Source organism: Xenopus laevis, chromosome 3S, assembly GCF_017654675.1.
Source record: "Xenopus laevis strain J_2021 chromosome 3S, Xenopus_laevis_v10.1, whole genome shotgun sequence".
Classification (NCBI taxonomy): domain Eukaryota; kingdom Metazoa; phylum Chordata; class Amphibia; order Anura; family Pipidae; genus Xenopus; species Xenopus laevis.
In genome coordinates, this window is record NC_054376.1 from 18745964 (window position 1) to 18771599 (window position 25636).

At 43.7% G+C, this 25636-nt stretch overlaps 1 protein-coding gene across 6 annotated transcripts in view; it reads right to left on the reverse strand.

Annotated features, from left to right (window-relative positions):
• sec24a.S (SEC24 homolog A, COPII coat complex component S homeolog) overlaps positions 1 to 25636 on the reverse strand; it is a 111071-nt gene that overhangs the window by 46742 nt on the left and 38693 nt on the right. For 2 of the 6 annotated variants that reach the window (XM_018254967.2, XM_018254968.2), the window contains one exon: positions 280 to 458. In XM_018254967.2, the coding sequence (XP_018110456.1) occupies positions 280 to 458 (179 nt within the window). Of the gene's footprint in view, positions 1 to 279; positions 459 to 9630; positions 9804 to 10759; positions 10860 to 13183; positions 13967 to 25636 lie in introns of those variants that run through there. The other 4 variants (XM_018254970.2, XM_041588049.1, XM_041588050.1 and 1 more) reach the window with 4 other exon arrangements.

Sequence of the window (25636 nt, forward strand, 5' to 3'; positions counted from 1 at the left end):
TCTTTCCGTACTTTAAGTCTACTAGAAAATCATGTAAACATTAAATAAACCCAATGGACTGGTTCCAATAAAGATTAATGATATCTTAGTTGGGATCAAGTAGAAAGTACTGTTTTGTTATTACAGAGAAAAGGGAAATCGTTTTTACAATTTGGATTATCTGGATAAAAGAAGAGTCTATGGGAGACAATTCAGAACTTTCTGGACAACAGGTCTCCGGATAACGGATCCCATAGCTTTGTTTTTTATGTTGTATTCTTTTATCGGAATTGATCTTACTCTGGGTTACAGTTAAGCTTCTGGATATCTTCCAGCAGGCATGGAGTGGGAGCCTTCAGAGGTGTCGGAGGCAGGATATTTCTCTCCTGTAGAAGGTTCAAAGCTCTTAACCCATCCAGCTGCTGAGAATGGTGAAGGCTCAAGCCACCAACTGATGAAGCCAAATTATTTATGGAAGGCTATTGAGAGAGAAGGACATTTAGAAATAAAACATAATACCCAATACCATGTGCCCAGAGGATTCGTGCATAAATGAAATATACAAAAGCACAATATAAACCAGCACACAAGAGGCTGTTGATGTGTGGGAAAACTTGCCTAAAATTATATTTTGCAACAGGTGAAAACAGTGAAACTGAAAAATGTTGATTTATATAGATTACTGTGCACACAATAAGGATTAAGCTGTACCCCTCATACTATGATTAATAAGGGCAAAATAAATGGAATGTCATGAATTTGGATTTAAGCACTGGACAAAAAAAAAACTGGAAAATTAAATAAATCACTAAGACTTTTTTGTTCTTGGTCTTTTTACTTAAAAATTATATCAGCGAAATGTTTAAACAGAGACAAACACCAGAACAGAAAGAAAATTAGGTTTCGTTAAAGTGAAATTTTACTTCTATTGGGCAAAAAAAAATTCCTTTCTGACTATGTTCTACGAAAGGAAGGGGAGATCCTTTATTTTTTCATTTCCAGCTTAGTAGACAAAATGTAAGCTACATTTGATGTATTGTCCTGGTGATATACAATACCATTAATACGCACCAATGTATTTGGACAGCTGAACTATTATCCTATTAACAATATGGTGCCACTATAAAACAATTACTCACACCATTACATAACTGCCCCTTCTTTATGTGGGATTCTGGTGTCTCGTGGGGCACAACATGTAATCAGATTTTCTAAATAGCTAAGCCTTTTTTTTAATAAAAATTAGGCTCTACATCCTCTACTTATGACATTGTCTGTCATAATAAATTAGGATTGTAGTGCAGCAATTTCTAAAGTATGCATATCTACAACAGTGTGGATTTTAAAGAAGCCCTTTGCAAAGCATTTTTAACCTTCACAAGGGAAACAATGTGAGACTGATATGCTACACCAGGGGTGCCCAAAAGGTAGATCTGGATCTACCAGTAGACCTTTAGCTGGTGAGGCGGAGCCAAGATGGCGACCTGAAAGCACGAGTACTGAGGAGCTCCCTGCTACGAGTCCCATCCTTTACCTATCCTGCGCATTGTGAAACAGGCAACGAGATCTTTTCACCTGCATTTTAAAGCTGGCAAGTCGGGACCTCGACAATGGGCAAGTACGGAAACAGGCAGCCGAGCACAAAGCTCGATAGTTACCTACAACCATCGCAGCAGGCGAAAGACTCCAGTACGGAGCCCGAGCAGGCCGCAACCGCCCTGTCCCAAGACCCCGTCAAAGACCAAGATGCGGACGCGGAGCCATCCAACAAGGAGATACTGGAAGCGATAAGGTTAGCACACGCGAATACCACGTCGCAACTGGACACTATTACAATTGATGTTTCCCTTATTGGCCAAGATCTCCAAAAACTACGCAAACGCACTACAGAAGTTGAACAGCGTGTTTCCCGGCTGGAGGACATCACAGCGCCCCTGCCTCCTGACATAGCCCGCATCAAATCTCAGCTCACCGAAATGGCAAACAAGACGGACGACTTGGAGAACCGTCTACGCCGCAACAATGTGAGGTTAGTTGGGCTGCCAGAGGGAGTAGAAGGGAAATCACCCGAAACCTTCATAGAAGGCTGGCTTAAATCCACCTTTGGCCTGGACTCCTTCTCCCCGCTACTAACTATCGAAAGAGCCCACCGAGTACCCACTCGACCGCTACCCCCAGGGGCCCCAACCAGACCGCTTATAATGCGCTTCTTAAACTACAGAGATCGTGACGCAACACTGCTTGCTGCCAGGAAAAAGGGGCAAATTACCCATGATGGTGCCACACTATCGCTTTACCTTGACTACTCCATTGCGGTGCAAAGACAACGGGCGTCTTTCCTGGGGGTAAAGAGGCGTCTCCGATCAGCAGGGCTAGCGTACTCCATGTTGTTCCCTGCAAAGTTGCGCATTGTGGCAGGCGACTCCACACATTTCTTTACTACCTCAGCTGAGGCGGATAAGTGGCTGGATGGCAGAGGCGGACGGGGCACCCCCCCAATAATCCTGATAGAGGGAATACTCCGTAGACCATTGTTTGGCAACGGCCGAGACTCTCCAACCAAACAGTCTGTAGGCCCTCAACAGTTACTCTACTTCCAGGCAGTCGGGCCTAATTTCTAAGCCGCTACAGTTCTATGCAAGTTGACCCCATTTGGAACTTTTACTGCTTTGCTGTTCAGAGGAAAAGCCTATCCTGTGACTACTTTTTCTTTTCCCTTTTTTTTTTCTATTATTTATTTATTTTTTTCCTGAGGTTCCTATGGCCTGTTGGCTTACTTTGGAAACTCCTTGAAACATGGCTGACCTAAACTCCCATATGACTGAAATATGGTTGCCTTCACACAGCAGCAGGGAGCCCCCTCTTATGGGCGGCACAGGAACTACACCCGATCGCTGAACTCCTTACTCCTCCTGCTAAAAGTTTAACGGTTTGCTTTCTATGTTTAGGGTACAGGTCTACCCGAGTTTGGTGGGTAGACTGGGTATGCAGAAACCGCTCTCCAGTTGGTGACTGCTAGTTATACTGTTCATGATACATGTCTGTTGATAAACCGGACTATGCAATGCACTGTGACTACATTTAAGATGCTTACTTTCCTTATGCAACCTCCACACCGGCTCGAATCCAATATACTTGATCCTGGCACTCATATAGACATACCTCCACCATGAGTTCCCCTATAATCATATCTTGGAACACTAGGGGCTTGAACTCTAAATTTAAGCGTGCAGCACTCTTTGACGATGTCAAGCGATTTAACCCCTCAGTTTTACTCCTCCAAGAGACGCATTTAATGGGACAGAAAACTCTAGCTCTCAAAAAACGTTGGGTTGCTCACGCTTACCATGCCACGTACTCATGTTACTCTAGAGGTGTGTCTATATTGGTACGGAAAAACATACCATTTGAGTTACTGTCCATACGGACGGATCATTACGGTAGATACATTATGCACTGTAATTTTTTTTATCAAGAAATGATATTGGTAAATCTGTATGCGCCACCCCCATTCTCTCTAACTCTGTTGGAACAAATATTCACTGTCCTGGCCAGTTTTCCTTCTGTCCCTGTATGCCTACTAGGTGACTTCAATGCTACTCTAGATGCCCATAAAGACAGACTGGGTCTTTCCTCTACCCACTCTCCTTTACTTAATGACTGGGTAAACAATATGGGATTACTAGCGTTATGGAGATGGAAACACCCCACCACATTACAATATTCTTGCCACTCAGCCACCCACAAAACACTTTCCAGGATAGTGCAGCCCCGATTTCACACAATTTGTCCAGCAGGTGGAGTACTTACAAAGAGCCTTTTCGGATCTCTCACTTCTCGCACTCACCCTATGGGAGGGCATGGGGAAAACACACAGATGCTGGCGCCTTAGTCCGCTCTGGTTCTCAAACCCAGAAGTATTGGACCAAAGTCAGTCAGAATATGCCAATTACTAGGATAGTAATACTGGTTCGGCCTCCACAAATGTTCTCTGGGATGCCTCCAAAGCGGAGGCTCGAGGTACCCTGATTAATGCTATATCATCGGCTAGAAAAAGGGCTAAAAAAGAGGTGGAAGAGGAGGCTACCAAATTTTCCCAAGCGGAGGCAATATATGCATCCGATCCAACCGATGTCAATTATAACAGGCTCACGCAGAGCCAGCAATCCCTGGAACTAGTCCAAACTAACCTACAGGTAACTCAAAAGAAATTACTGTATTCTAACCAGAGAATATTTGAACAAGCTGATAGAGCTGGCAAACTCCTAGCATATCTGTCCCATCCACACCGTTCCCCTACGACGATTCCTAGGTTGCAGGGTCCCAGGGGCAAAATCATAACAGATCCCACCGATATTGCCAATGCCATTGGAGATTTCTATTCCAACTTATATACCTCCCACAACAATGCCACCCCCAACAAATAAGTCAATACCTAGCATCTCTGGAGTTCCCCACTCTATCACCCCAAGAAGCTGCTTATTTAGATGGTCAAATCACTCGACAGGAGGTACAGGATGCAATAGCGGGTCTCCCCTCTGGGAAGACCCCAGGTCCTGATGGACTTCCCCCCGCATGGTACAAAGCACAGGGTGACACACTGCTCAATAATCTATGTAATACATTTGCGGATGCAATGGAGACAGGCACACTACCTCAATCCTTTTACTCAGCCTTAATAACACTTATACTAAAAGAGGGGAAAGACCCTGAAAAGTGGGACTCTTACCGTCCTATCTCCCTCATTAATACGGACATGAAAATAATAGCAAAGATCCTGGCTACGAGATTGGCTAAGGTGATCCCATCGATAATACACCCAGACCAATCCGGCTTTATGCCCCAAAAAACCACTGCGATAAACCTTAGAAGGCTATATACGCACCTTCAAATTGATCATGACAATAAAGGGTCTAGGGTGGTGGTGTCAATCGATTCAGCTAAAGCGTTTGACTCTGTGGAGTAGCAATATTTGTGGGCAACGATGTCCAAATTTGGCTTTGGCCCTAACTTCATTAAATGGGTTCAAATGTTGTATAAAACCCCCTCAGCCCAGGTCAGAGTCAACAAACTTAACTCGAAACCCTTTCCCTTATCTAGAGGCACACGGCAAGGGTGTCCTCTGTCGCCTCTCCTATTTGCTCTAGCTATTGAGCCCCTAGCCTTAAGAGTTCGCCAATCCCCCAGAATACATGGCTTCCGGTTAGGTCTTCGAGAGGAGAAATTGGCTCTTTATGCCGATGACCTGTTGTTGTTCCTAGGAGATTGTGATGAGTCGTTAGAGACAACACTCCACATTTTGGAAGAATTTCGGGGATACTCAGGTCTAGCTATAAATAGGGAAAAATCCATGCTCCTACCTCTTGACCCTCTTCCAGCTCATACTGACACCATAAAAGGGTTGCCTTGGCATTCATATTACTGGGAAAGTTACTGACTTTGCCAAAAATAACCTTGAACCCATCCTCAACCGGTTCAAGCAATCCCTCAACACATGGGCCAAACTTCCTGTAACCATGTGGGGACGGATATATGTATACAAAATGATATACTTACGAAATTCCTACATGCTTTATTGAACTCTCCCAGTGTATATTCCACTTTCATTCTTCAGAAGTGTCATGTCAGTATTGCTCCCGTTCTTATGGGCTAACAAAGCGCCTAGAATCTTGTGGGAATCTTTAACAGCCCCCACTGATAGGGGTGGCCTTGGTCTCCCCCACCTGCAACTATACTACTTAGCAGGGCAGCTATATCACATTCACGCATGGTTCCATCCCACTGAAGACAACCCAAGCTGCTCACTACTGGGAGCCCTAGTGGGCTCACTAGAGGCACTTCGCAGTGCCCCCTATAGGAGGGTAGGTGATTATGACTCGCTCCCTACTACCATCTCTACCCCCTGTAAGGTATGGACAATGGCGTGTAAACTTTTTAAAACATCTACCCCCCTACGATCTCCACACTTACCACTATGGAGAAACTATGGAGAAACTCAAATCTGCCCCATCTGCGAGGTTTACAGGACTTCTCTTACTGGCCCCAAAACCACATTAGGTCCCTAGATGACCTACTGGTAGACTTTACGTTCCCTACTATGGACCAACTTAAACAATTAACTGCTCAGCCAGTGATACACTGGTTTCGATACCTGCAGCTTAGAGAGGCCTTCAGAGCTCAATTCCTTACACTCCAGATTGTATACGATGGCCCAAAAATTGAAGAGATATTATGGGACCCCAAAGCTGGGAAACTGATTTCTAGGCTCTACCAGTCATTAACCGCTTGCCTACCGGCCCCTTTCCTCAAAGCTCAGCAGAAATAGCAGAACATGATTCCCTCACTAGACTCGGACAAATGGGATGAGGTCACAGATGACCTATATGGGTTTTTAATATCTGTCAAAGATCGACTTATTCAATTTAAACTCATACACCAGCTTTATCTTACTCCTGTTAAGCTTCAGAAGTTTGGGAGCGCCAGCGAAGCACGCTGCCCCAAATGTAAATTACCTGATGCCACATTCACCCACCTCATATGGGAGTGCTCACAAATCTCTAAGTATTGGACTGATGTAATGAATAACTTACATGAGTACTTGGACTTTCCCGGACCCTGTACGCCTGAAATTTGCCTACTAGGGGTTGTGGAAGACCTTCTCCCCCTAATCAGGTCCAGACTACTTATCAAAACTGTGCTATTCTATGCTAAAAAGGCTCTAGTATTGAAATGGATGGCCCCCCAGTCTCCCACAATACAGCAATGGCTCTCACTAGTAGGAAAGTCACTGGTAAACATCAAATTGACATATGAAGCGAGAGGATGTCCTTCTAAATTTGAGAAAATATGGTCCCCCTGGTTAGACTCACACCCAGAACAGGATCCCTGAACAGGAGAGATAGCTGTGTCTCTTACACACTTGAATACTCTTGATGGTTACTTGTAGTGTAATTGCGGTATGATACATGATGCTGATTTATGCAACAGACAGAAATGTATATGTTTTATGTGATTTAATTGTTTTTTTTTTCCTCTTGATCATCAATCCCCTTTTTATTTTGTACCCCTCCCCCTCCCCCTTTTTTTGGAAATCAATAAAAACATATGCTTTAAAAGGAAGCCGACACCAAAAAAATTTCTTTTAAAAAAATGATTCTTCATTTGAAGTTACCTATATGTCATGCTGACTGTTTTCTCCTTAAAGCTTTCTTTCACTTAATAAACCCAGTTCTGCATCCGACTATGGCCGACTGTGGCAGCCAGACTCCTGCTTCCTGTCAGAATGTGAGCTCGATGATGTCACAAAGGGGGCGGAGCTTCCCCCTCCTCTCCGCTATATCTCTCTGGCGTCTGTGAACCACGTGTGCTTTAGTAACTGATTAGCTAAGTACTGTAACTTGGTCATCATTTATATAGTTTCTTTATTATTATATAATGAAGTATAAATGCATATTCATTCTCTTTCTCACAGTGTCACACTGTTTCGGTGACTTGCGGCTGCCGCTGCGGAACTGTTATGTCCTCCTCCTCCTGGGGCTTCTCCAATCCAGCCGGCAAGACTGTGGCAGCAGCTGAGGCCAAACACGAGCCCCTGTCCTGGAGTCGGAAGGGCTCTCCTCCTGACGGGCGAGTGTTGGCGCAGAGAAGATGCGCACGGAACTAGCATGTCTCTTAGCGCCAAAGACAGTCTGCTCGCTGGGCCTTGATACATCCCGCGGTGTCAGTTTCCCTTTAAAGACCTTTAGCTGGTGATCAGTAGATCTCGAGATACTACCAACAAATAGCTTGACTAAATCACCCTCCTATTCAGTGCTTTTCATTCAGATATTTATTAAGTTAAGGTTACATAAGAAATATTTGTTTGTTAAATACAGCAATATACATTTTCTCATAAATCAATACAATATTTAAGTAATATTTTCCACGGAACAGAATGCTAACAATGCTTTTATATCTGTAGATACTAATGGGACACCATCACTAAAGGTAGACCTCACATGAGTACAGTAAGGGCACTCCTGTGCTACACTATATACAGTTAGGCCCATAAATCTTTGAACAGAGACAACTTTTTTTCTTATTTTGGTTCTGTAAATTACCACGATGAATTTTAAATGAAACTACTTAGATGCAGTTGAACTGCAGACTTTCAGCTTTAATTCAGTGGGTTGAACAAAAAGATTGCATAAAAATGTGAGGAACTAAAGCCTTTTTTTAACACAATCACTTCATTTCAGGGGCTCGAAAGTAATTGGACCATTGACTCAAAGGCTATTATTTCATGGGCAGGTGTGGGCAATTCCTTTGTTATGTCATTATCAGTTAAGCAGATAAAAGCACTGGAGTTGATGTGAGTTGCTTGTATGTGGAAGATTTTGCTGTGAACAGACAACATGCGGTCAAAGGAGCTCTCTATGCAAGTGAAACAAGCCATCCTTACGCTGCAAAAACAGAAAAAACCCATCCGAGGAATTGCTACAATATTAGGGGTGGCAAAATCTACAGTATGGCACATACTGAGAAAGAAAGAAGCACTGGTGAAATCAGCAACACAAAAAGACCTGGATGTCCATGGAAGACAACAGTGGTGGATGATCGCAGAATCAATTTCATGGTGAAGAGAAACCCCTTCACAACAGCCAAACAAGTGAACAAAACTCTCCAGGAGGTAGGAGTATCGATATCCAAGTCTACCATAAAGAGAAGACTGCATGAAAGTAAATGCAGAAGGTGCACTGCAAGGTGCAAGCCATTAGAGACTTTGCTAAAAAAAAAAAAAAAAAAGGCAGCACAGTTCTGGAAAAACATTCTTTGCACAGATGAAACCAAGATCAACCTCTACCAGAATGATGGCAAGAAAAAAGTATGGAGAAGGTGTGGAACAGCTCATCATCCCTGGTACCTAGTGGGGCGCTGCCGCCTGAGGCCACAGCCTCAACTTGCCTCATTGGCGAAGCACCCCTGCCTAAAACATACAGCCAAAGCAACTCAGGAGTTTATTAAAGCAAAGAAGTGGAATATTCTTGAATGGCCAAGTTAGTCACCTGATCTAAACCCAATTGAGCATGCCTTTTACTTGTTGAAGACTAAACTTCGAACAGAAAGGCCCACAATTGAAAGTCGCTGCAGTAAAGGCCTGGCAGAGCATTAAAAAGGAGGAAACCCAGAATCGAGTGATGTCCATGAGTTCAAAACTTCAGGCTGCCCATGCCAGAAAAGGGTTTTCAATCAAGTATTAGAAATTAACATTTTATTTTAAGTTTTTTAATTTGTCCAATTACTTTGAGCCCCTGAAATTAAGTAGTTGTGTTAAAAAGGCTTCAGTTCCTCACATTTTTATGCAATCTTTTTGTTCAACCCACTGAATTAAAGTTGAAAGTCTGCATTTCAACCTCATCCGAGTTAAAATTCATTGTGGTAATGTACAGAACCAAATTAGATCTGTCCAAAATTAGAAAAAAGTTGCATCTGTAAAGGTTACAAGCCCATCTCTTGGCCAATTTGAATTTGTTCTGATTAGATCCCATTTGTAGGAGTACTGCTGTCAACAACTACACAAATAAAGTGGTATTTATAAAAGGTGAATATCCAGTTCCTTTCCATTAACTGGTCTTTAAATGCTAAATTAATCACAATAAGAAGAATCTCTACCTGTGTAATCTGCTGCGGCTGGCTTGGATATTGCTGTGGTGCAGGTGGCAGTCCAGGACCTGACGTTGGAAATACATTCTGGTAACCAAGTGGTAATGTTGGGTCTGTGCTGCCAACATTCCTTGTGATTTGGGGATTTTGGGAAGGAGGAGGCTGAGCTGGGTGCACCATACCTGTAGTTTAAAAGAATGCATAAAAGATTAAAGATAAGTAGACTTGGGATGCACTGAACCCATGATGCAGTCCAGGATTTGTCCAAATTCCCTGAACCTAAGGTACATATGAGATTTTGATCATGAGAAGATACAATGATTTTGTGCACAGCTGGCTTGTCACTACTTTGTGTGCATCAGAAAGGATGCTTTACATTCCAAGTGGCAATAGCAGCAGTCAAAATTCCCTGTGAGTCTTTAGCCTCTAAGCAACTATTGACAAAAATTCAAAGATTATATATTTGGTAAATCCCTAGTATAAAACTTTTTCTCTTAAGTAGAGAAATTTTAGTGAGACTAATAGTGCCATTTCTGATACCGGATTCTTGGCCTGTGCGAGATCTGCAGTCGTCTTGCCCTAGTCTCAAGGGTCTATCCATAGCACTGTATTTTCAGAAAATACAGACCAAACACCTTACAGTGTGCCTTAGGCAGTACGGTTGTGCCAACTTACATAGGGAATAACTGTTTCTCTTAAGGTGGCCCCAGGTTGGCTCAAGTATGAGGGCTAAAACAGACCAGATATCTCTTGGAAAATCTTATTTAAATACAGCCTATATAGATAAGCTTGATTTGGCCAAATTGGGTAAAGATCTCTTTGAGTGGCGCCATTTATGGCCAGCTATAAAAAGCAAGCAGTAGCAGAGCTACTGAGGTTCCAGATTTTTATAGGAACAAAGATCATGCATTTAAACATGGCTCCAGCCTATTGGGTCTTTTCTGGTGTCACAAGCCAGTCACTGTAACACCACTATACTACTGGATTAAAGCCAGAAAGCTTTAGAAGAAGATATACTGAAATAGATTAAAGGGGTTGTTCACCTTTGTAAAAAATGGACAAATCTAACATTAATAGAACAAAGTTTGCCATAGAAATAGTTAACAAAAAAAGTGCATTTGAAGAGTCAGATATTCACCTCAAAAGCTTCCCTGTACTAATCCTTCAGCTCCAAAGGGACCCTGCGCTGGGGGGGTCGTTGACCCCCAAAACCACTACAGTCGCCACTCCACTTCTTTATATGACAGCACACATAGCACTGGCAGTAACCTGGCAGCTAACTTAACTCATATTGGCTGTGTCTGCTGTCAATCTGCCATTGTTTCCTGTGCTGGGGAACATGAGCTAAACTGTTACAAGTTTGTGAAAGGGAGGTGGAGTGTAGGCTATGTGATGAAGAGACTTCAACTGTGCACAGGCAGAGAGGATCGTGTTTACAAGTTCAGGCAGGGGAGGGGGTGCCTGCAATGTGGTAGGGAAACTTCTACTGTGTGTGCAGGAACAGAGGATCAACATACCGGTACATATTTGGGCTGCCAGGAAGCATGCTGTTGGAACTCATGCAAGAGACAACTTTTTCACAAGTTTGATAGGGGGCTTGAGGTGTGCAGATGTGAGGATCAAGTTCTGCAGATGGGATGATTGAGGGGTGCAGATGGGGGTGATTGAGGGGGGCTGGGGGAACTTGTGACATTAAGTAAATAGATCCTAATAAAAAAAATGTGACTCTATAATAACCAGTCATTCCCACTACTGGAAAGTTTATGTAGGAGAGATATCATTCAGTATATAGATCCCAATAGAAACAGGTGATGCAACTCTATATGTGTAGTTCACATAAAGAGGTACATTCATTTTCTAATTAACAGTCAGTTAAGTGCAGTTTGCCCGAAGCCACAATTGTATGGCTTATTTTTACTGCATCCTGTGGGTTTTTTTGCCTTCAAAAATGTTTTGGCGGCATTGCAAATAGCATATTTGCGAATTGTGCTGTGCAATGCCTTTTGTATATTATTTTGGTGATTAGGTTACATTTTTGGTGATGTTGGTGCATTTGTAGCCATTTTATTAGATTTTCAGTTTGGCATAGGTGTTGCTTGCTTGTTACTGTCCATAAAACTTATTTGGCCAAGCTAAAATATTCAAAACTGTGATTCCAACTGCCAATTACACTAGGGGCAGATTTATCAAGGGCTGAAGTAAAAATTAGAATCTTGAATTTAAAAATTAAAATTTTTGAGTTTATTTTAGTGTAATTTGACTAGGGAATAGTTAAAAATTCGATTTGAGTTTTTATAAAAAAAAATAAATAAATAAAAAAAATTCATGTTTCGAAATGTATCATGTATTGGCCCTTTAAGAATTCAAATTAAGACTATTCATCCCTTAAACCTGCCGAATTGCTGTTTAAGCCTATGGGGGACATCCTGAATTAATTTGGAGTTGTTTGGTGACATCCTGAAAATCAAGGTTTCTTTTGGTGAAAAAACTCAAATCAAATTCGATTCCCATTTACCTGAATTTGAATTAAATTTTGATTGGTCGTTTTTTTTTAGAATTTCGAGTTTATGGGGAGTTTTTACAAATCCCATGAACTCGAAATTTGACCCTTGATATATCTGCACCTAGGTGTAAAGAAATTGATTTTAGTGCTTTTATTGATTTTTGTGATTTCATTGCATTCTACATTGTGCTTTGTTACTTGTTTTTTGCCCATGGAAATTTTGTATGTATGCTGTATATTCAAACTCTTTATCCAGAAAGCTCTGAATAATGGAAAGGCTGTTTTATTAGACTACATTTTATTAAAATAATCCAATTTTTTTTAAATTTTCTTTTTCTGTGTAATAATAAAACAGTAGCTTATACTTGATCCCAACTAAGATATAATTAATCCTTATTGGAGGCAAAACCAGCCTAATGGGTTTATTTAATGTTTACATGATTTTCTAGTATAAAGATCCAAATTAAAGAAAATTCCTTGTGTGGCAACTTCGGACGAGTGCATTGGCGTTTTGCCATTATAGCAGGCGGCAGGCAGTTCAGGGAGTTCAGGGAGATTGTCGCCCCGCAGAAGAGGTGATTAGTCGCAGGCAACTAAATCTCCCTGAATCTGCCCGTGTGCTTGAACCCTATGTCTACTAGAAAATCATGTAAACATTAACCCAATAGGCTGGTTCTGCTTCCAATAAGGATTAATTATAACTTAGTCGGGATCAAGCACAAGCGATTATTACTACAGAGAAAAAAGAAATTATTTTTAAAGGGGACATTTCATATAACCTTCATATTCAGATATATTACTCATCCTTCCTCAAAACATGTAATGATGCAGAAAGAAAAACATTTTGAAAGCATTTTACCTCCTAGAACATTATATCAGAGCTGCAGAGAGAAAGAACCTCTCTGCTCGGTGTCTAGGCTGAAATGAAGAGTGGGAGTGTCTGTTCATTCTCTCACAGGAAATGGTCACAGCATTGACTGACAGGCTGAACTCTGGAGCTGTAGCAGCCAAACGCCTCCCCTCCCACCCTCTGTCCTGCGTGTCCCAGCTTGCACATACCTGTCTTCAGGCCCGGACTGACAATATGTGTGTTCGGGCATTCTCCCGACGGGCTGCTCTACATTTTATTTAAGTGGGCCGCTCCTCACCTTCAACACAGCACTGATTGCCTCAGGAGCTCTTTGACTGCATCCGATGGGCTCTAGGACCGCTCCTCCGTCCTCCCACGTGGCTCTGCCCCTCCCACTCCTCTCACGCTGCTGCTGTCATGCTGTGTGAGTGTCCCTGCAGCCCATCTATAGAGTACTCTGTGCTGTAAGTAAGGCCCTGCAATGGGAGGGGAGTACTGAGGGCTGTCCACCTTTCATTCTCATATTTAGGATTGTTTAGTCTTCTTGGGCTGGTCTTATCCTACCCCATAACAAAATGATTTATGCTGGCTAAATTAAGATCCATTTCTGTCTTGTTATTACAGAATAAATGAGGTATTTTTTGTTTAAATAGGATGCTGTGAAAAATGGTTCTGGATAAAGTTTTTTTCTGGGAAATATCAGGAAAGGTTTATGCAAAAAAACGAAGGAAGGACAGATCTTTAGGAATGGCAGCTATTATTGTTTGTGCCCTGGTGAACATTGCTTGCTTATATGTGATTCAGTGTGCTGCTCATTAATATAAAGAAAATAACACCCTCCTAATCCTTACTAATTCCTTTCTATACATCTTCAACTGTGATGCTTGGGGTGGGGACTGAATGGATGAACCTGAGGGACAGGTGTATTTCTCCTGCAAATGTTATATGAAGGGAGTGTGACTGTGGGATAGCAGGTATAGTAGGGAGAGATGGTGCCTATAGTAACAGTGGGATAATAGTCTCTGGGAAGGGAGTGTGACTGTGGGATAGCAGGTATAGTAGGGAGAGATAGTGCCTATAGTAACAGTGGGATAATAGTCTCTGGGAAGGGAGTGTGACTGTGGGATAGCAGGTATAGTAGGGAGAGATGGTGCCTATAGTAACAGTGGATAATAGTCTCTGGGAGGGGAGTGTGACTGTGGGATAGCAGGTATAGTAGGGAAAGATAGTGCCTATAGTAACAGTGGATAATAGTCTCTGGGAGGGGAGTGTGACTGTGGGATAGCAGGTATAGTAGGGAAAGATAGTGCCTATAGTAACAGTGGATAATGGTCTCTGGGAGGGGAGTGTGACTGTAGGATAGCAGGTATAGTAGGGAGAGATGGTGTCTATAGTAACCCTATACCCTACTGTAAATGATAAGGATATTAGAAGTCACTGAGGGGTTGTTCTGTGACCATATAAAGGCACAAGGCTGCAGGCTGAGTTATACAGGGAACTCTGAGTATCACTCATGTATTATAAGGGATAATGTACCCCCTACTGTAAATGATAAGGATATTAGAAGTCGCTGAGGGGTTCTGTGACCATATAAAGGCACAAGGCTGCAGAATCTTTAACATATTTTTACATGAATTACACTTAAGAAAGGAAGGCAGCTCATTTTGCACATAATTATTTGCAGTTTTACCCCAATATATGAGTGGATGTGTACAAGATCATCACATGTTTACATGTGGGCTGCTTTGATTTTTTTTTGCCCGGGCTGCTTTTTACCCCCAGTCCGGCCCTGCCTGTCTTAAAAATACTTTTAGCAGCAGAATATGTATTATTTATAAAGAACAGGGCAGAGAGGGGGTTAAATAAATAGGGCAGAAAGGGGGAGAAAGGAGCAGTTCAGGGAAGGGTAAATCAGCAGTAAGGGTTAACAGATGTCTGCAAGGAAGGACTGAAAGTGACATCAGAGACACGCCCACTCCTCCCTCACTGGCTGCTGCAGTGTAGCTTATACAAAAAGAGCCTTGGGCTGCAGCTCAGATACTGAAGAGTCTGGGACAGGAAGTTGCAAAGAGGGAGGGCTGAGAACAGTTTTCAAGCTAATACAGATGTTTTGTGATCCAAAGTGTATTAAAATAAAAACTATTTCTTCTATTTTACATGGTTTGATGCATTGTGAAAATGTATGCCGTCCCCTTTAAAGATTTGCATTATTTTTATAAAATGGAGTCTATGGGAGATGGCCTTTCCGTAATTTGGAACTTGGATAACAGGTTTTTGGATAACGGATCCCATACCTGTAGTTTGGAGTAGAAAACATTTTCGGCTAAATGCGTACTTTCTAGAAATATATTATTTTGAGGGGGCAATGTATTATTTTGTGTCTTTACCCCCATAAAAAAATCATTATTCGGTAGCTGACCTGACTGGGACTATTTTTTTTTCAAACCAAAAAGTTTTTATTGATTTTCTTTCACAAGACAAGGGGGAAGGGGGGGGGGTTATGCTCCCGCCTGGGAGGCACGGACCAGTAACATTTCCGTACAATAGTAACAAGAATGGAGATAAATTTCCCTTGGTCAGGAGATACATGGTTATTCACCTACATCAGAAATACCCTCAGCATCAGTCCATGGACGCCAAATCTTATCAAACTTGTCAGGACAGCCCCGAGACAAGTAGGTAAGTTTGATCAGGGGGAGGACAGCATTCACTTGCTTACGCCACATTGTCAGTGTAGGGGGCCGAGGCCCCATCCATCTCAGTATAATAGACTTTCTTGCATAGTATAGCAGACCTCGAGTGAGCAGTTGTAAGAATTTCCCATGAATAACTCCCTCCAAAATACCCAACAGACAGGAGTGTGGAGTAAGCACCAGGGGGAGATCTAGACATGTCGAGAGATGTGTTACGACAGCTCTCCCAAAATGCTTGTATGTGGGGGCATTGCCATGCCATGTGGAGAAAATCGGCCGGCTCCTCCTGACACCTATGGCAGTTGCCAGTAGCCCTACTGCCAAACCTATGTAACTTAGCCGGGGTTAGATAGACCTGATGGAGAAACTTGTATTGAATCAGCCTGTCGCGAGAGGACACCAAGAAGTGATACAGATTGCCAGTCACCTCTTCCCACTGGTCCTCCTCCAGGTCACCTAGAGTGTCCTGCCATTTAAGGTAAGTGCGATGGAATGGGGCCACAGCGGCACGGACCAGGAGCCAATAGATTCGGGATACTAATTTAGCCGGCGCGTCCGTCTGAACCAGCTTCAAGAGGGGGTAGTCCTCGGCTACCAGTAGTTGGGAGCGAAACTGCGCCACAAAGGCCTCTCTCAATTGGAAGTAAGCATGAAGCCTCAGATTGGGAACCCTCATTTTGTCTCTAAGCTCAGTATAAGAAATAAACATATCATCCTCTAGAACATCAGATAAGATTCTTATACCCCCTAATGGCCAGTCCTGGAAGTTGGGGAGGTCCTTAAAGTGGATTAGGGTAGAGTTTCTCCAGAGTGGCAAGCTCGGGGAGAGCAATGGTGGGTCAGCCCCTGTCATACGGAGAGCGGAAAGCCAAGCCCTATGGGTAGTCGTCACCACAGCTAGTCCCTTGGGGAGATCAGTGGGTGCTCTATAAGGAGTATTCCGCAATGCCTCTACCGAGCCCATCCACGAAGCCTGTAGCTGCATATTAGGGTTCTCTGCATTAGGCACTAGCCACCAATGAACATAGGCAGCCTGGGCTGCCAAGTAGTAGGCCTTCAAATTGGGCAGCGCCAGACCACCGCTATCCAAAGGGGCACACAAAGTTTCCCTGGCAATCCTGGGGGCTTTATTGTTCCAGATAAATGACGTCAACACTTTGTCAATGGTGCGAAAAACCTTATTGGGTACGTGAACCGGGCAATTGCGAAACAGATATAAGAATTTCGGAAGGAAAACCATCTTATACAGGGCCACTCTACCCCATAACGTAAGCGGCAGGTGTTGCCATACAGCTAACACCCTCGTACACTGCTGAATCGCTGGATCTAAATTCAAGGGAATAAACTCAGCAAAATTATTATGGATTCTAAGGCCCAGATATTTAAAGGTATCAACCACTTTCAGGTCGGGCCTGGGGGACAGCGTTTGAGCAGGGGGTCGATCTAGAGGGAACAAAACAGATTTCCGCCAATTGACATGTAAACCCGAGAATCTGCCGTGATCTTGTATAATCTGCATGGCTACCTCCATAGACGGACCTGTGTCCTGGAAGTACAGCAAGACATCGTCGGCATAGAGAGAGATTTTCTCCTCTACAGCACCCACCCGCAGACCCTTACAAGTAGGAGTTGACCGTATTTTAGCAGCTAGAGGTTCTATCGCCAAGGCGAAAAGCAGAGGGGACATAAGACAACCCTGCCTCGTCCCTCGCTGGAGTTGGAAAACAGGGGACAATATGCCGTTTACTTTGACCTTGGCGATAGGATCGTGGTATATCATCTGGAGCCATTTTATAAAAGTAGGCCCTATCCCGTACTTCGGCAGCAGTTCCCACAGGTAAGGCCACTCTACTGAATCAAAGGCCTTCTCCCAGTCAATTGACAAAATAGCCCGCTGCCCCTTATTATCATGTGGGATTTGCAAATTGGCATACAGCCGCCTAAGGTTAACGTCAGTTGCTTTTTGTGGCATAAACCCGGACTGATCAGGCTCAATGAGCGTCGTGATGACCTTGGCTAATCTGGTGGCCAGGACCTTGGCCAATATCTTGGCGTCCGCATTGAGGAGCGATATGGGCCTATATGCTCCGCATTGGTCAGGGTACCCTGGTTCCTTAGGTATAACCACTATTGTCGCTTCCTGCATTGATTGAGGGAGGCGGGCCCTCTGTTGGGCATCTATTAGGGTAGCATGTAGGTGAGGAATAAGGGCCTTTGCTTTAGCTAGGTACCAATCAGCTGGGAATCCATCTGGCCCAGGGGTCTTATTCGGGGAGAGGTCATGTAAGGCTAAGGCTAAGTCGTACTGCGTTATCGGGGAATCCAGGTAGCCCCTCTGCTGGGGATCAAGGGAATTAAGGGGGATATCTGAAAGATATGCGTGAATGTGGTCCCTGGGGACTGTCAATCTGGTCTCATACAGCCTAGAGTAGTAGCTAGCAAATTCCAGGGCTATGCCGTCAGGGTCCGTAACTACCGTATTGTCCTGTCTCAGCAGTCTAGGCACTGCTATTGTTTCCGTAGGGAATTTAGAGAGTCGTGCTAGCACTTTACTATTCTTTTCTCCCTGATCAAATATTCTCTGTTGGGTATAAAGTAATTCCTTCTTAGTAAGCCCCGTCTGCTTTAACCTAAGAGCCTGCTGAGCCCTCAACATCTCCTGATAGGTAGCATCCGTAGGGGCTGCTGCATGGGTTCTCTGGGCTTCTACACATATACTTTCCAGGTGAGACACCTCGTCTAGCAGGGATCTACGGTAGCGTTTTATGCTATGGATTAAGCTACCCCGGAGGACCGCCTTAGAGGCATCCCAGAGGATATTAGGTGAGGCCGTGCCCCTGTTTTCGTCCCAGTACTGTTGGATCGCCCTATCACTCTCATCCGCTACTACAGGGAGGCGAAGCCACAGTGGGCTAAGTCTCCACTGCTTGGCCTGTCTCCTGCCAGGGAGGACTAGGGTCAGGAGTAAGGGGGAGTGATCAGAGAGGGCCTGAGGCAGTAGCTGAACATCAGCAACAAATTGTAGAAAACCCTGAGTTCCTAGGGCTAAGTCAATTCTGGAAAGAGACCTGTGAGTTGTCGAGTGACAGGAAAAATCATGCCCTTGAGGGTGTTTAAGTCGCCAAAGGTCCAAGAGGGCCATGGGCTCAGCCCAGCGTGCCAAAGTCGAGGATGTGCCCTGACCTGGAGGAACCCTGTCACGAAGGGGGTTCATGACTAAGTTGAAATCCCCTAAAATGCACATGGGGGCAAGCGGGACTTCAACAATCTTCCCCATAACCAATTCCAGGAGTCCCAGCATGAGAGGGGGAGGAACACAGAGAGCGCAGAGAGTGAGCAAGGTGTTATAAACTTGGCAGTGCAGTACCACAAACCGACCCTGAGGGTCTATTTTCACTTCCAAACATTGATAGGGAACGCCTTTCCGAATTAGTACCGACACCCCACGAGCAAACGTGGAGTAGGGAGCATGATAACAATGCGCCACCCAGTATTTTTTAAGCGCTAATAATTTCTGTCCCACTAGGTGGGTTTCCTGAAGACATAAAACAGTAGGCGGGTGCTTTTTAAGATATGCAAAGATTGCTGCTCTCTTGTATTTAGAATTCATCCCCCTCACATTCCAGGACATGACAGATATACGATTACTCTCCATATTTATAGGTACAGTACAGGACAATCAACAAAGCGTGATCCCAGGCGGGGGGGGGGGAGGGGGAGGTGGGGGAGACACAAATCAAAAGAAGAAAATATAAACATAACATTCCCAACCCTGCCCGGTCCCAAACGTGGGTGGGCCTATACCCATAACAAAAATGTGGCAAAAAATTGCTCCTTCCGGGGAGGTTCCAAGTCCTCGGAAGTGTAGATCTCCAGCCGAGAGATCCCATCCCTTCATAAATAATGCCGGCAAGTTTAAGAGCCATAACAAGAGGTATATATTAGCAAAAAGTAGAGTCTCCTCAGTAGTCACAAGCAAAGGGGGGGCACACGTATGAGAGCCATCCGCAATACTCCAGATAATCGACCCCAACATCCCCATGGACTGTCCAAGAGTACGGGACATACCCACCGCCCATAAGGCCAAGGCTGCCCAAAAAACAGTGGAGAGACCCCGAGGAAATGCTTACCCTCTTGCACGGCTAGCAAACCAACAATGGTCAAGGAAACAACCTGGTGCTCCGTAGTGGCAATGAGTAGAGCTGGCCAAACAGGGATTACCCATTCTGGGAAGGTGGTTAGCCATGTCGTCGCCCTCTCGCTTCTTTCTCATCCAGCCAGTTGTTCGCCTCGGCAGGCGTAGTGAAGAAGAACGTGGACGCCCCATCTTGGACCCTGAGACGCGCCGGATACAGCATGGCGTAGATCATCTGTTGGGTTCGCAGCCTCTTTTTGACCGCAATAAATGTCGCCCTTTGCCTTTGGAGGGCTGCAGAAAAGTCAGGGTAGAAGGAGACGGTAGCATTTTGGATCACTATAGGCCCCTTGCGCCTGGCTGCTGTTAGCGCTGCGTCCCTGTCCCTGAAATTAAGGAGAAGTGGTCTCGGTGGGGCCCCAGGTGGAAGGGGGCGGCCAGGGACACGGTGGGCCCGTTCCACAACCAAATGTGAGGAGAAGGTGTCGGCCCCAAATTGTTCCAGCAGTAGTTGTTCCACATACTGTTCTGGGGCAGCGCCCTCTGCCTCCTCTGGAAGGCCTATGATACGTATATTGTTGCGCCTCTGGCGGTTTTCCATGTCCTCCACGTGGGCTTGGGTTTGCTTAAGCTGCTGCATTAGGGTTTGAATGTCATTCCGCATCGGCCTGGTGTCATCCTCCACCGTCCCAACCCGTGTCTCAACCTCCTTCACTCTGTCCCTTACGTTCTGGAGGTCATGGCGCAGCAGCGAAATGTCGACCTTAATCCCATCAATCCGCTCCGACAGCGTGGCCGTGCTCGTTTGAAGCGCAGCCGTATTGGTATTTATTGCAGTGAGCAGCTGCAGCATAGTGGGCTCCCCCACAGATCCGTCCGGCTCTGCGGCAGGCGGCGCAATGGTGGAGTTAGCCGAGGTAGAGGCCCTCTTTGCGGCCTGCTGTGTACCGCCGCCATTTTGGGCGGGTGCCAGGTACTGATCCAGCTTTGAATTATGGTCGCGACGGGTTTTCGGCTCACCCTTCTTCATCGTGGGGGCTCCTCCAGGCGTTCTGCGTGGACAAGAAGAGATGCGGTAGGTCCAAAGCACTTAGTATTGCCGGTTATTGTGTCGGATAATGGGAAGGAAAGCGGGAGCTCAGAAAAACCCGTCCTATCACGCCGCCATCTTGGACACGCCCTCCGACTGGGACTATTTAAGTGTTTTAACTTCAGGTCATCTATAGAAGACAGAAATCTCCATACAACTACACATATCTGGTATTGGCATGTTTGAGACACTTAACGCTTTCCAAATGAGTTGCATTTTTGTGCATAAAGTAAAATATATACCTGGTATAAATCCCTATATCATGCAACATCTGCATTTTTCAGTTTTATTTTTTGGTATTTAGAGCTCTAAAGCTTGTTCCAGAAGAGGAAGACACTCAGGTTCTCCTGGAAAAAAAAGTATAGTTTTCTTTGGCAAACTACTCTACCCCACCCCCCACCAAGGAAATGCCTCTAAAGGGAGAGAGCACAAAAAACAGCTGGCACTTAATGTTAAACCTACCTGCCCATGTCATACTGCTCTGCCTGTCATTGCTTGATGTGTAAGTTACATAAGTTTCGAAGCAAGTCAGTGCTGTTTTTTTGCTGTTTTGATACAATTTTCTACATAACTGAAATAATGCTTAAAGGGGTTGTTCACCTTCCAAACACTTTTTTCAATTCAGTTGTTTTTTTGTTGTTCCACAGAAATAAAGACTTTTTTCAATTACTTTCCATTATTTATTTTTGAGTGTTTTTCCAAAATCTAAGTTTAAAGTTGAATGTTTGAGTCTGGTGTCGAGTCTGGCAGCTCAGTAATTCAGGCGCAGACTCTGAACTGTTACAATTTTGCAACATTTAGTTGATACATTTATCTTTAGCATCTCTGGAGTATTAGCAACTATTGTATCAAGTCTAACAGCTGCCTGTAATGAAACCCAGGTATTCTGCTCAGCAGGGAGAAAGATAAATAAATCAACATAATGTATCCATTTAGAACAGTTTTCAGGATCGGCGACCCCCCCTCCCAGAGCTGCTTTAGAAGGTGAAAAATGACACTTTACACTTCAATATTAGAAAAACGGTCACACATAGAAAATAGAAAGTCATTGGAAAAAGTTGTTATTTCTGGTGATCTATCTGAAAACTACTACCGTATATACCCGAGTATAAGCCGATTTTTTCAACATCCAAAATGTGCTGAAAAAGTCTACCTCGGCTTATACTCGGGTCAGTGGTACCCGACCCGAGTAGCTGAGATTTCAGTCACTTTTAATCATTCCTATACCAACAGTACACTTTTGGAGAGACTGCAATATCCCACAATGCCCTCTGTTGGTTATATGAAAGAATAACAGTGCGCCCTCTGTTGGTTATATGAAAGAATGACAGTGACTGCAATATCACACAGCGCCATCTGTTGGTTGTCTGAAAGAATAACAGTGCGCCCTCTGTTGGTTATATGAAAGATTAACAGTGACTGCAATATCACACAGCGCCATCTGTTGGTTATATAAAAGAATAACAGTGCGCCCTCTGTTGGTTATATGAAAGAATAACAGTGACTGCAATATCACACAGTACCCTCTGTTGGTTATATGAAAGAATAACAGTGACTGCAATATCACACAGCGCTATCTGTTGGTTATATGGAAGAATAACAGTGACTGCAATATCACACAGTGCCCTCTGTTGGTTATATGAAAGATTAACAGTGACTGCAATATCACACAGCGCCCTCTGTTGGTTATATGAAAGAATAACAGTGACTGCAATATCACACAGCGCCCTCTGTTGGTTATACAAAAGATTAACAGTGATGGCAATATCAAACAGCACCCTCTGCACATGGTAGTGGGACAGTGGGACAATGCACACAGTAATCCGTTTGGCAATTCTCTGTCACCATCAACTTTGCAAAGAAGTCCGGTTGATCGCTGGGGGGGTCGCTTTGGCAGAATGTGCGCTGCTGGGAGACAGGGCTGTAGTTGTGTCTAGGCTTATACTAGAGTCAATAAGTTTTCGTAAGTAAAATTAGGTACCTCGGCTTATACTCGGGTCGGCTTATACTCGAGTATATACGCTAGTTGTTTGAAGGTGTACCACCCCTTTAAAAGAGATGAAAGATAAAAATATAGAAAAAGCCGGTATTTATTCCCAGAAAAGGTTGCACCCCTTTGGCACTTCATTCAGTTATAGCCTAGGGAGACGGACAGTGCAAGAATTGGGAGAACAAGGTCGCTCCCTCCTGTTCTGCAGTTATTGTCTACATGGCTGTGTGGTTGCTTGTTGCAAGACAGGTTTCTTATATGCTGCGTCTGTTTACGTATGCCATTACAATAGAGTAATCAACCACTGACCATTCAAATTACGGTTACAGTGCACAAGCAACCAATGAATTACTACACGGAGGGCAGTATCAATGTCCAATAGGAAACAAGTAAGGGCAAAGCCTGGGCATGATGATGTAATCATATAGGTTGTTCTCAGTGTCAGGTTAACAATAGGCCACTCCCATCCCTTCAGAAAACTGATCAGAGTGACAGGAGAAAGACTGAGTAAACAGGTATAAAAAATTAGCTTTTACAATGGCCTTTTTACTTTGTTATAGAAAATGGATTTTCTAACACTTTGAGAGCATTGTTAGTGGTTTCATAAGATTTGTACTTTGAAGGTGAACAACCCCTTTAATGCTTAGGTATTTTATATTGCATACCATGTCTTTCTTTGCTAGCCTTCCAGTCTGCTTTTTAAACCATTGCCTGGTTGCTAGTATAAGTAATACTGGAAACCAGGGGGCAGAACTACAGTTAAGTTCCAAAAGCAGAGTACAAAACATAACACAATATGTCTTACAATGTCTGTTTCCTTTTAAAGGAGACTGAAAGTCTGTTTGCACTTGGGGGTGCCAAATGTTAGGTTATACCAGTGAATCTTCTTCCTGCTTCCTTTATCTTTGCGCGGTTGCATATGCGCAGTAGAACGAAAAACTGAACTTTAACTAAAAAGTCAGCTATTTCGTTCTACAGCGCATGCGTTTGGTCTGGGGAAATTTAAATAAAAGAAGAAGCAGGAAGAAGATCTGTGGTGCTGTGGTGCTGCTTGAAAACCCTCAGGCCGGTGCTCCTATGGGCAGAAAAATGCACCGGCCCGGGGTTTTTCAAGCAGCACCACGGAGAGATCTTCTTCCGGCTTCTTCTTTTTTCAGGTAAGTCAATACAATCACTTGGGGTTGCCTAACATTTGGCACCCCCAAGTGCAAACAGACTTTCCTTCTCCTTTAATATTACTCACAGAAATGTTCCTTTCATACTTCAAACACAACCTTCCAAAATAAGAACCGTTATCATTTAATCTCAAAAATTTCAATCTCAGACCTTTTTATATGGCTACATAGGGCTCATTTGCTTAGAAACAGTACACAGGCAGTGAGCTTTATCAGGTAAATGGGTATGACAGCATGCTTATGAGAGAAAAGGAATTCAGTCTGGTATGACTAGTTTACATACTTGATTTGGATTTATACACAATTGGTAGATGGTTCAAAAGTCTGAAGGTAGTGAAGTAAGAAATACATTTCAAATCACAGAACAGGTTTCAGATGCTCATTAAACACGATTCAGGCAGCAGCACTGCCCCACTGGTTATCAGGGGCTCCTGGTAACTTTAAAGGAAAACTATACCCCCAAAATAAATACTTAAACAACAAATAGTTTATATCATATTAAGTGGCATATTAAAGAATCTTACCAAACTGGTCTGTATATTTAAGTAAATCTTTCCCTTTTACATCTCTTGCCTTGAGCCACCATATCGTGATGGTCTGTGTGCTGCCTCAGATCACCTGACCAGAAATACTAAAACTCGAACTGTAAAAGGAAGAAGTGTTGAAGCAAAAGACAGAACTCTGTATGTCAATTGGCTCATGTTACATAGTTACATAGTTAAATTGGGTTGAAAAAAGACAACGTCCATCAAGTTCAACCCCTCCAAATGAAAACCCAGCATCCATACATACACCCCTCCCTACTTTTAATTAAATTCTATATACCCATACCTATACTAACTATAGAGCTTAGTATCACAATAGCCTTTGATATTATGTCTGTCCAAAAAATCATCCAAGCCATTCTTAAAGGCATTAACTGAATCAGCCATCACAACATCACCCGGCAGTGCATTCCACAACCTCACTGTCCTGACTGTGAAGAACCCCCTACGTTGCTTCAAATGAAAGTTCTTTTCTTCTAGTCTAAAGGGGTGGCCTCTGGTACGGTGATCCACTTTATGGGTAAAAAGGTCCCCTGCCATTTGTCTATAATGTCCTCTAATGTACTTGTAAAGTGTAATCATGTCCCCTCGCAAGCGCCTTTTTCCAGAGAAAACAACCCCAACCTTGACAGTCTACCCTCATAATTTAAGTCTTCCGTCCCTCTAACCAATTTAGTTGCACGTCTCTGCACTCTCTCCAGCTCATTCATATCCCTCTTAAGGACTAGAGTCCAAAACTGAACTGCATACTCCAGATGAGGCCTTACCAGGGACCTATAAAGAGGCATAATTATGTTTTCATCCCTTGAGTTAATGCCCTTTTTTATGCAAGACAGAACTTTATTTGCTTTAGTAGCCACAGAATGACACTGCCCGGAATTAGACAATGTGTTATCTACAAAGACCCCTAGATCCTTCTCATTTAAGGAAACTCCCAACACACTGCCATTTAGTGTATAACTTGCATTTATATTATTTTTGCCAAAGTGCATAACCTTGCATTTATCAACATTGAACCTCATTTTCCAGTTTGC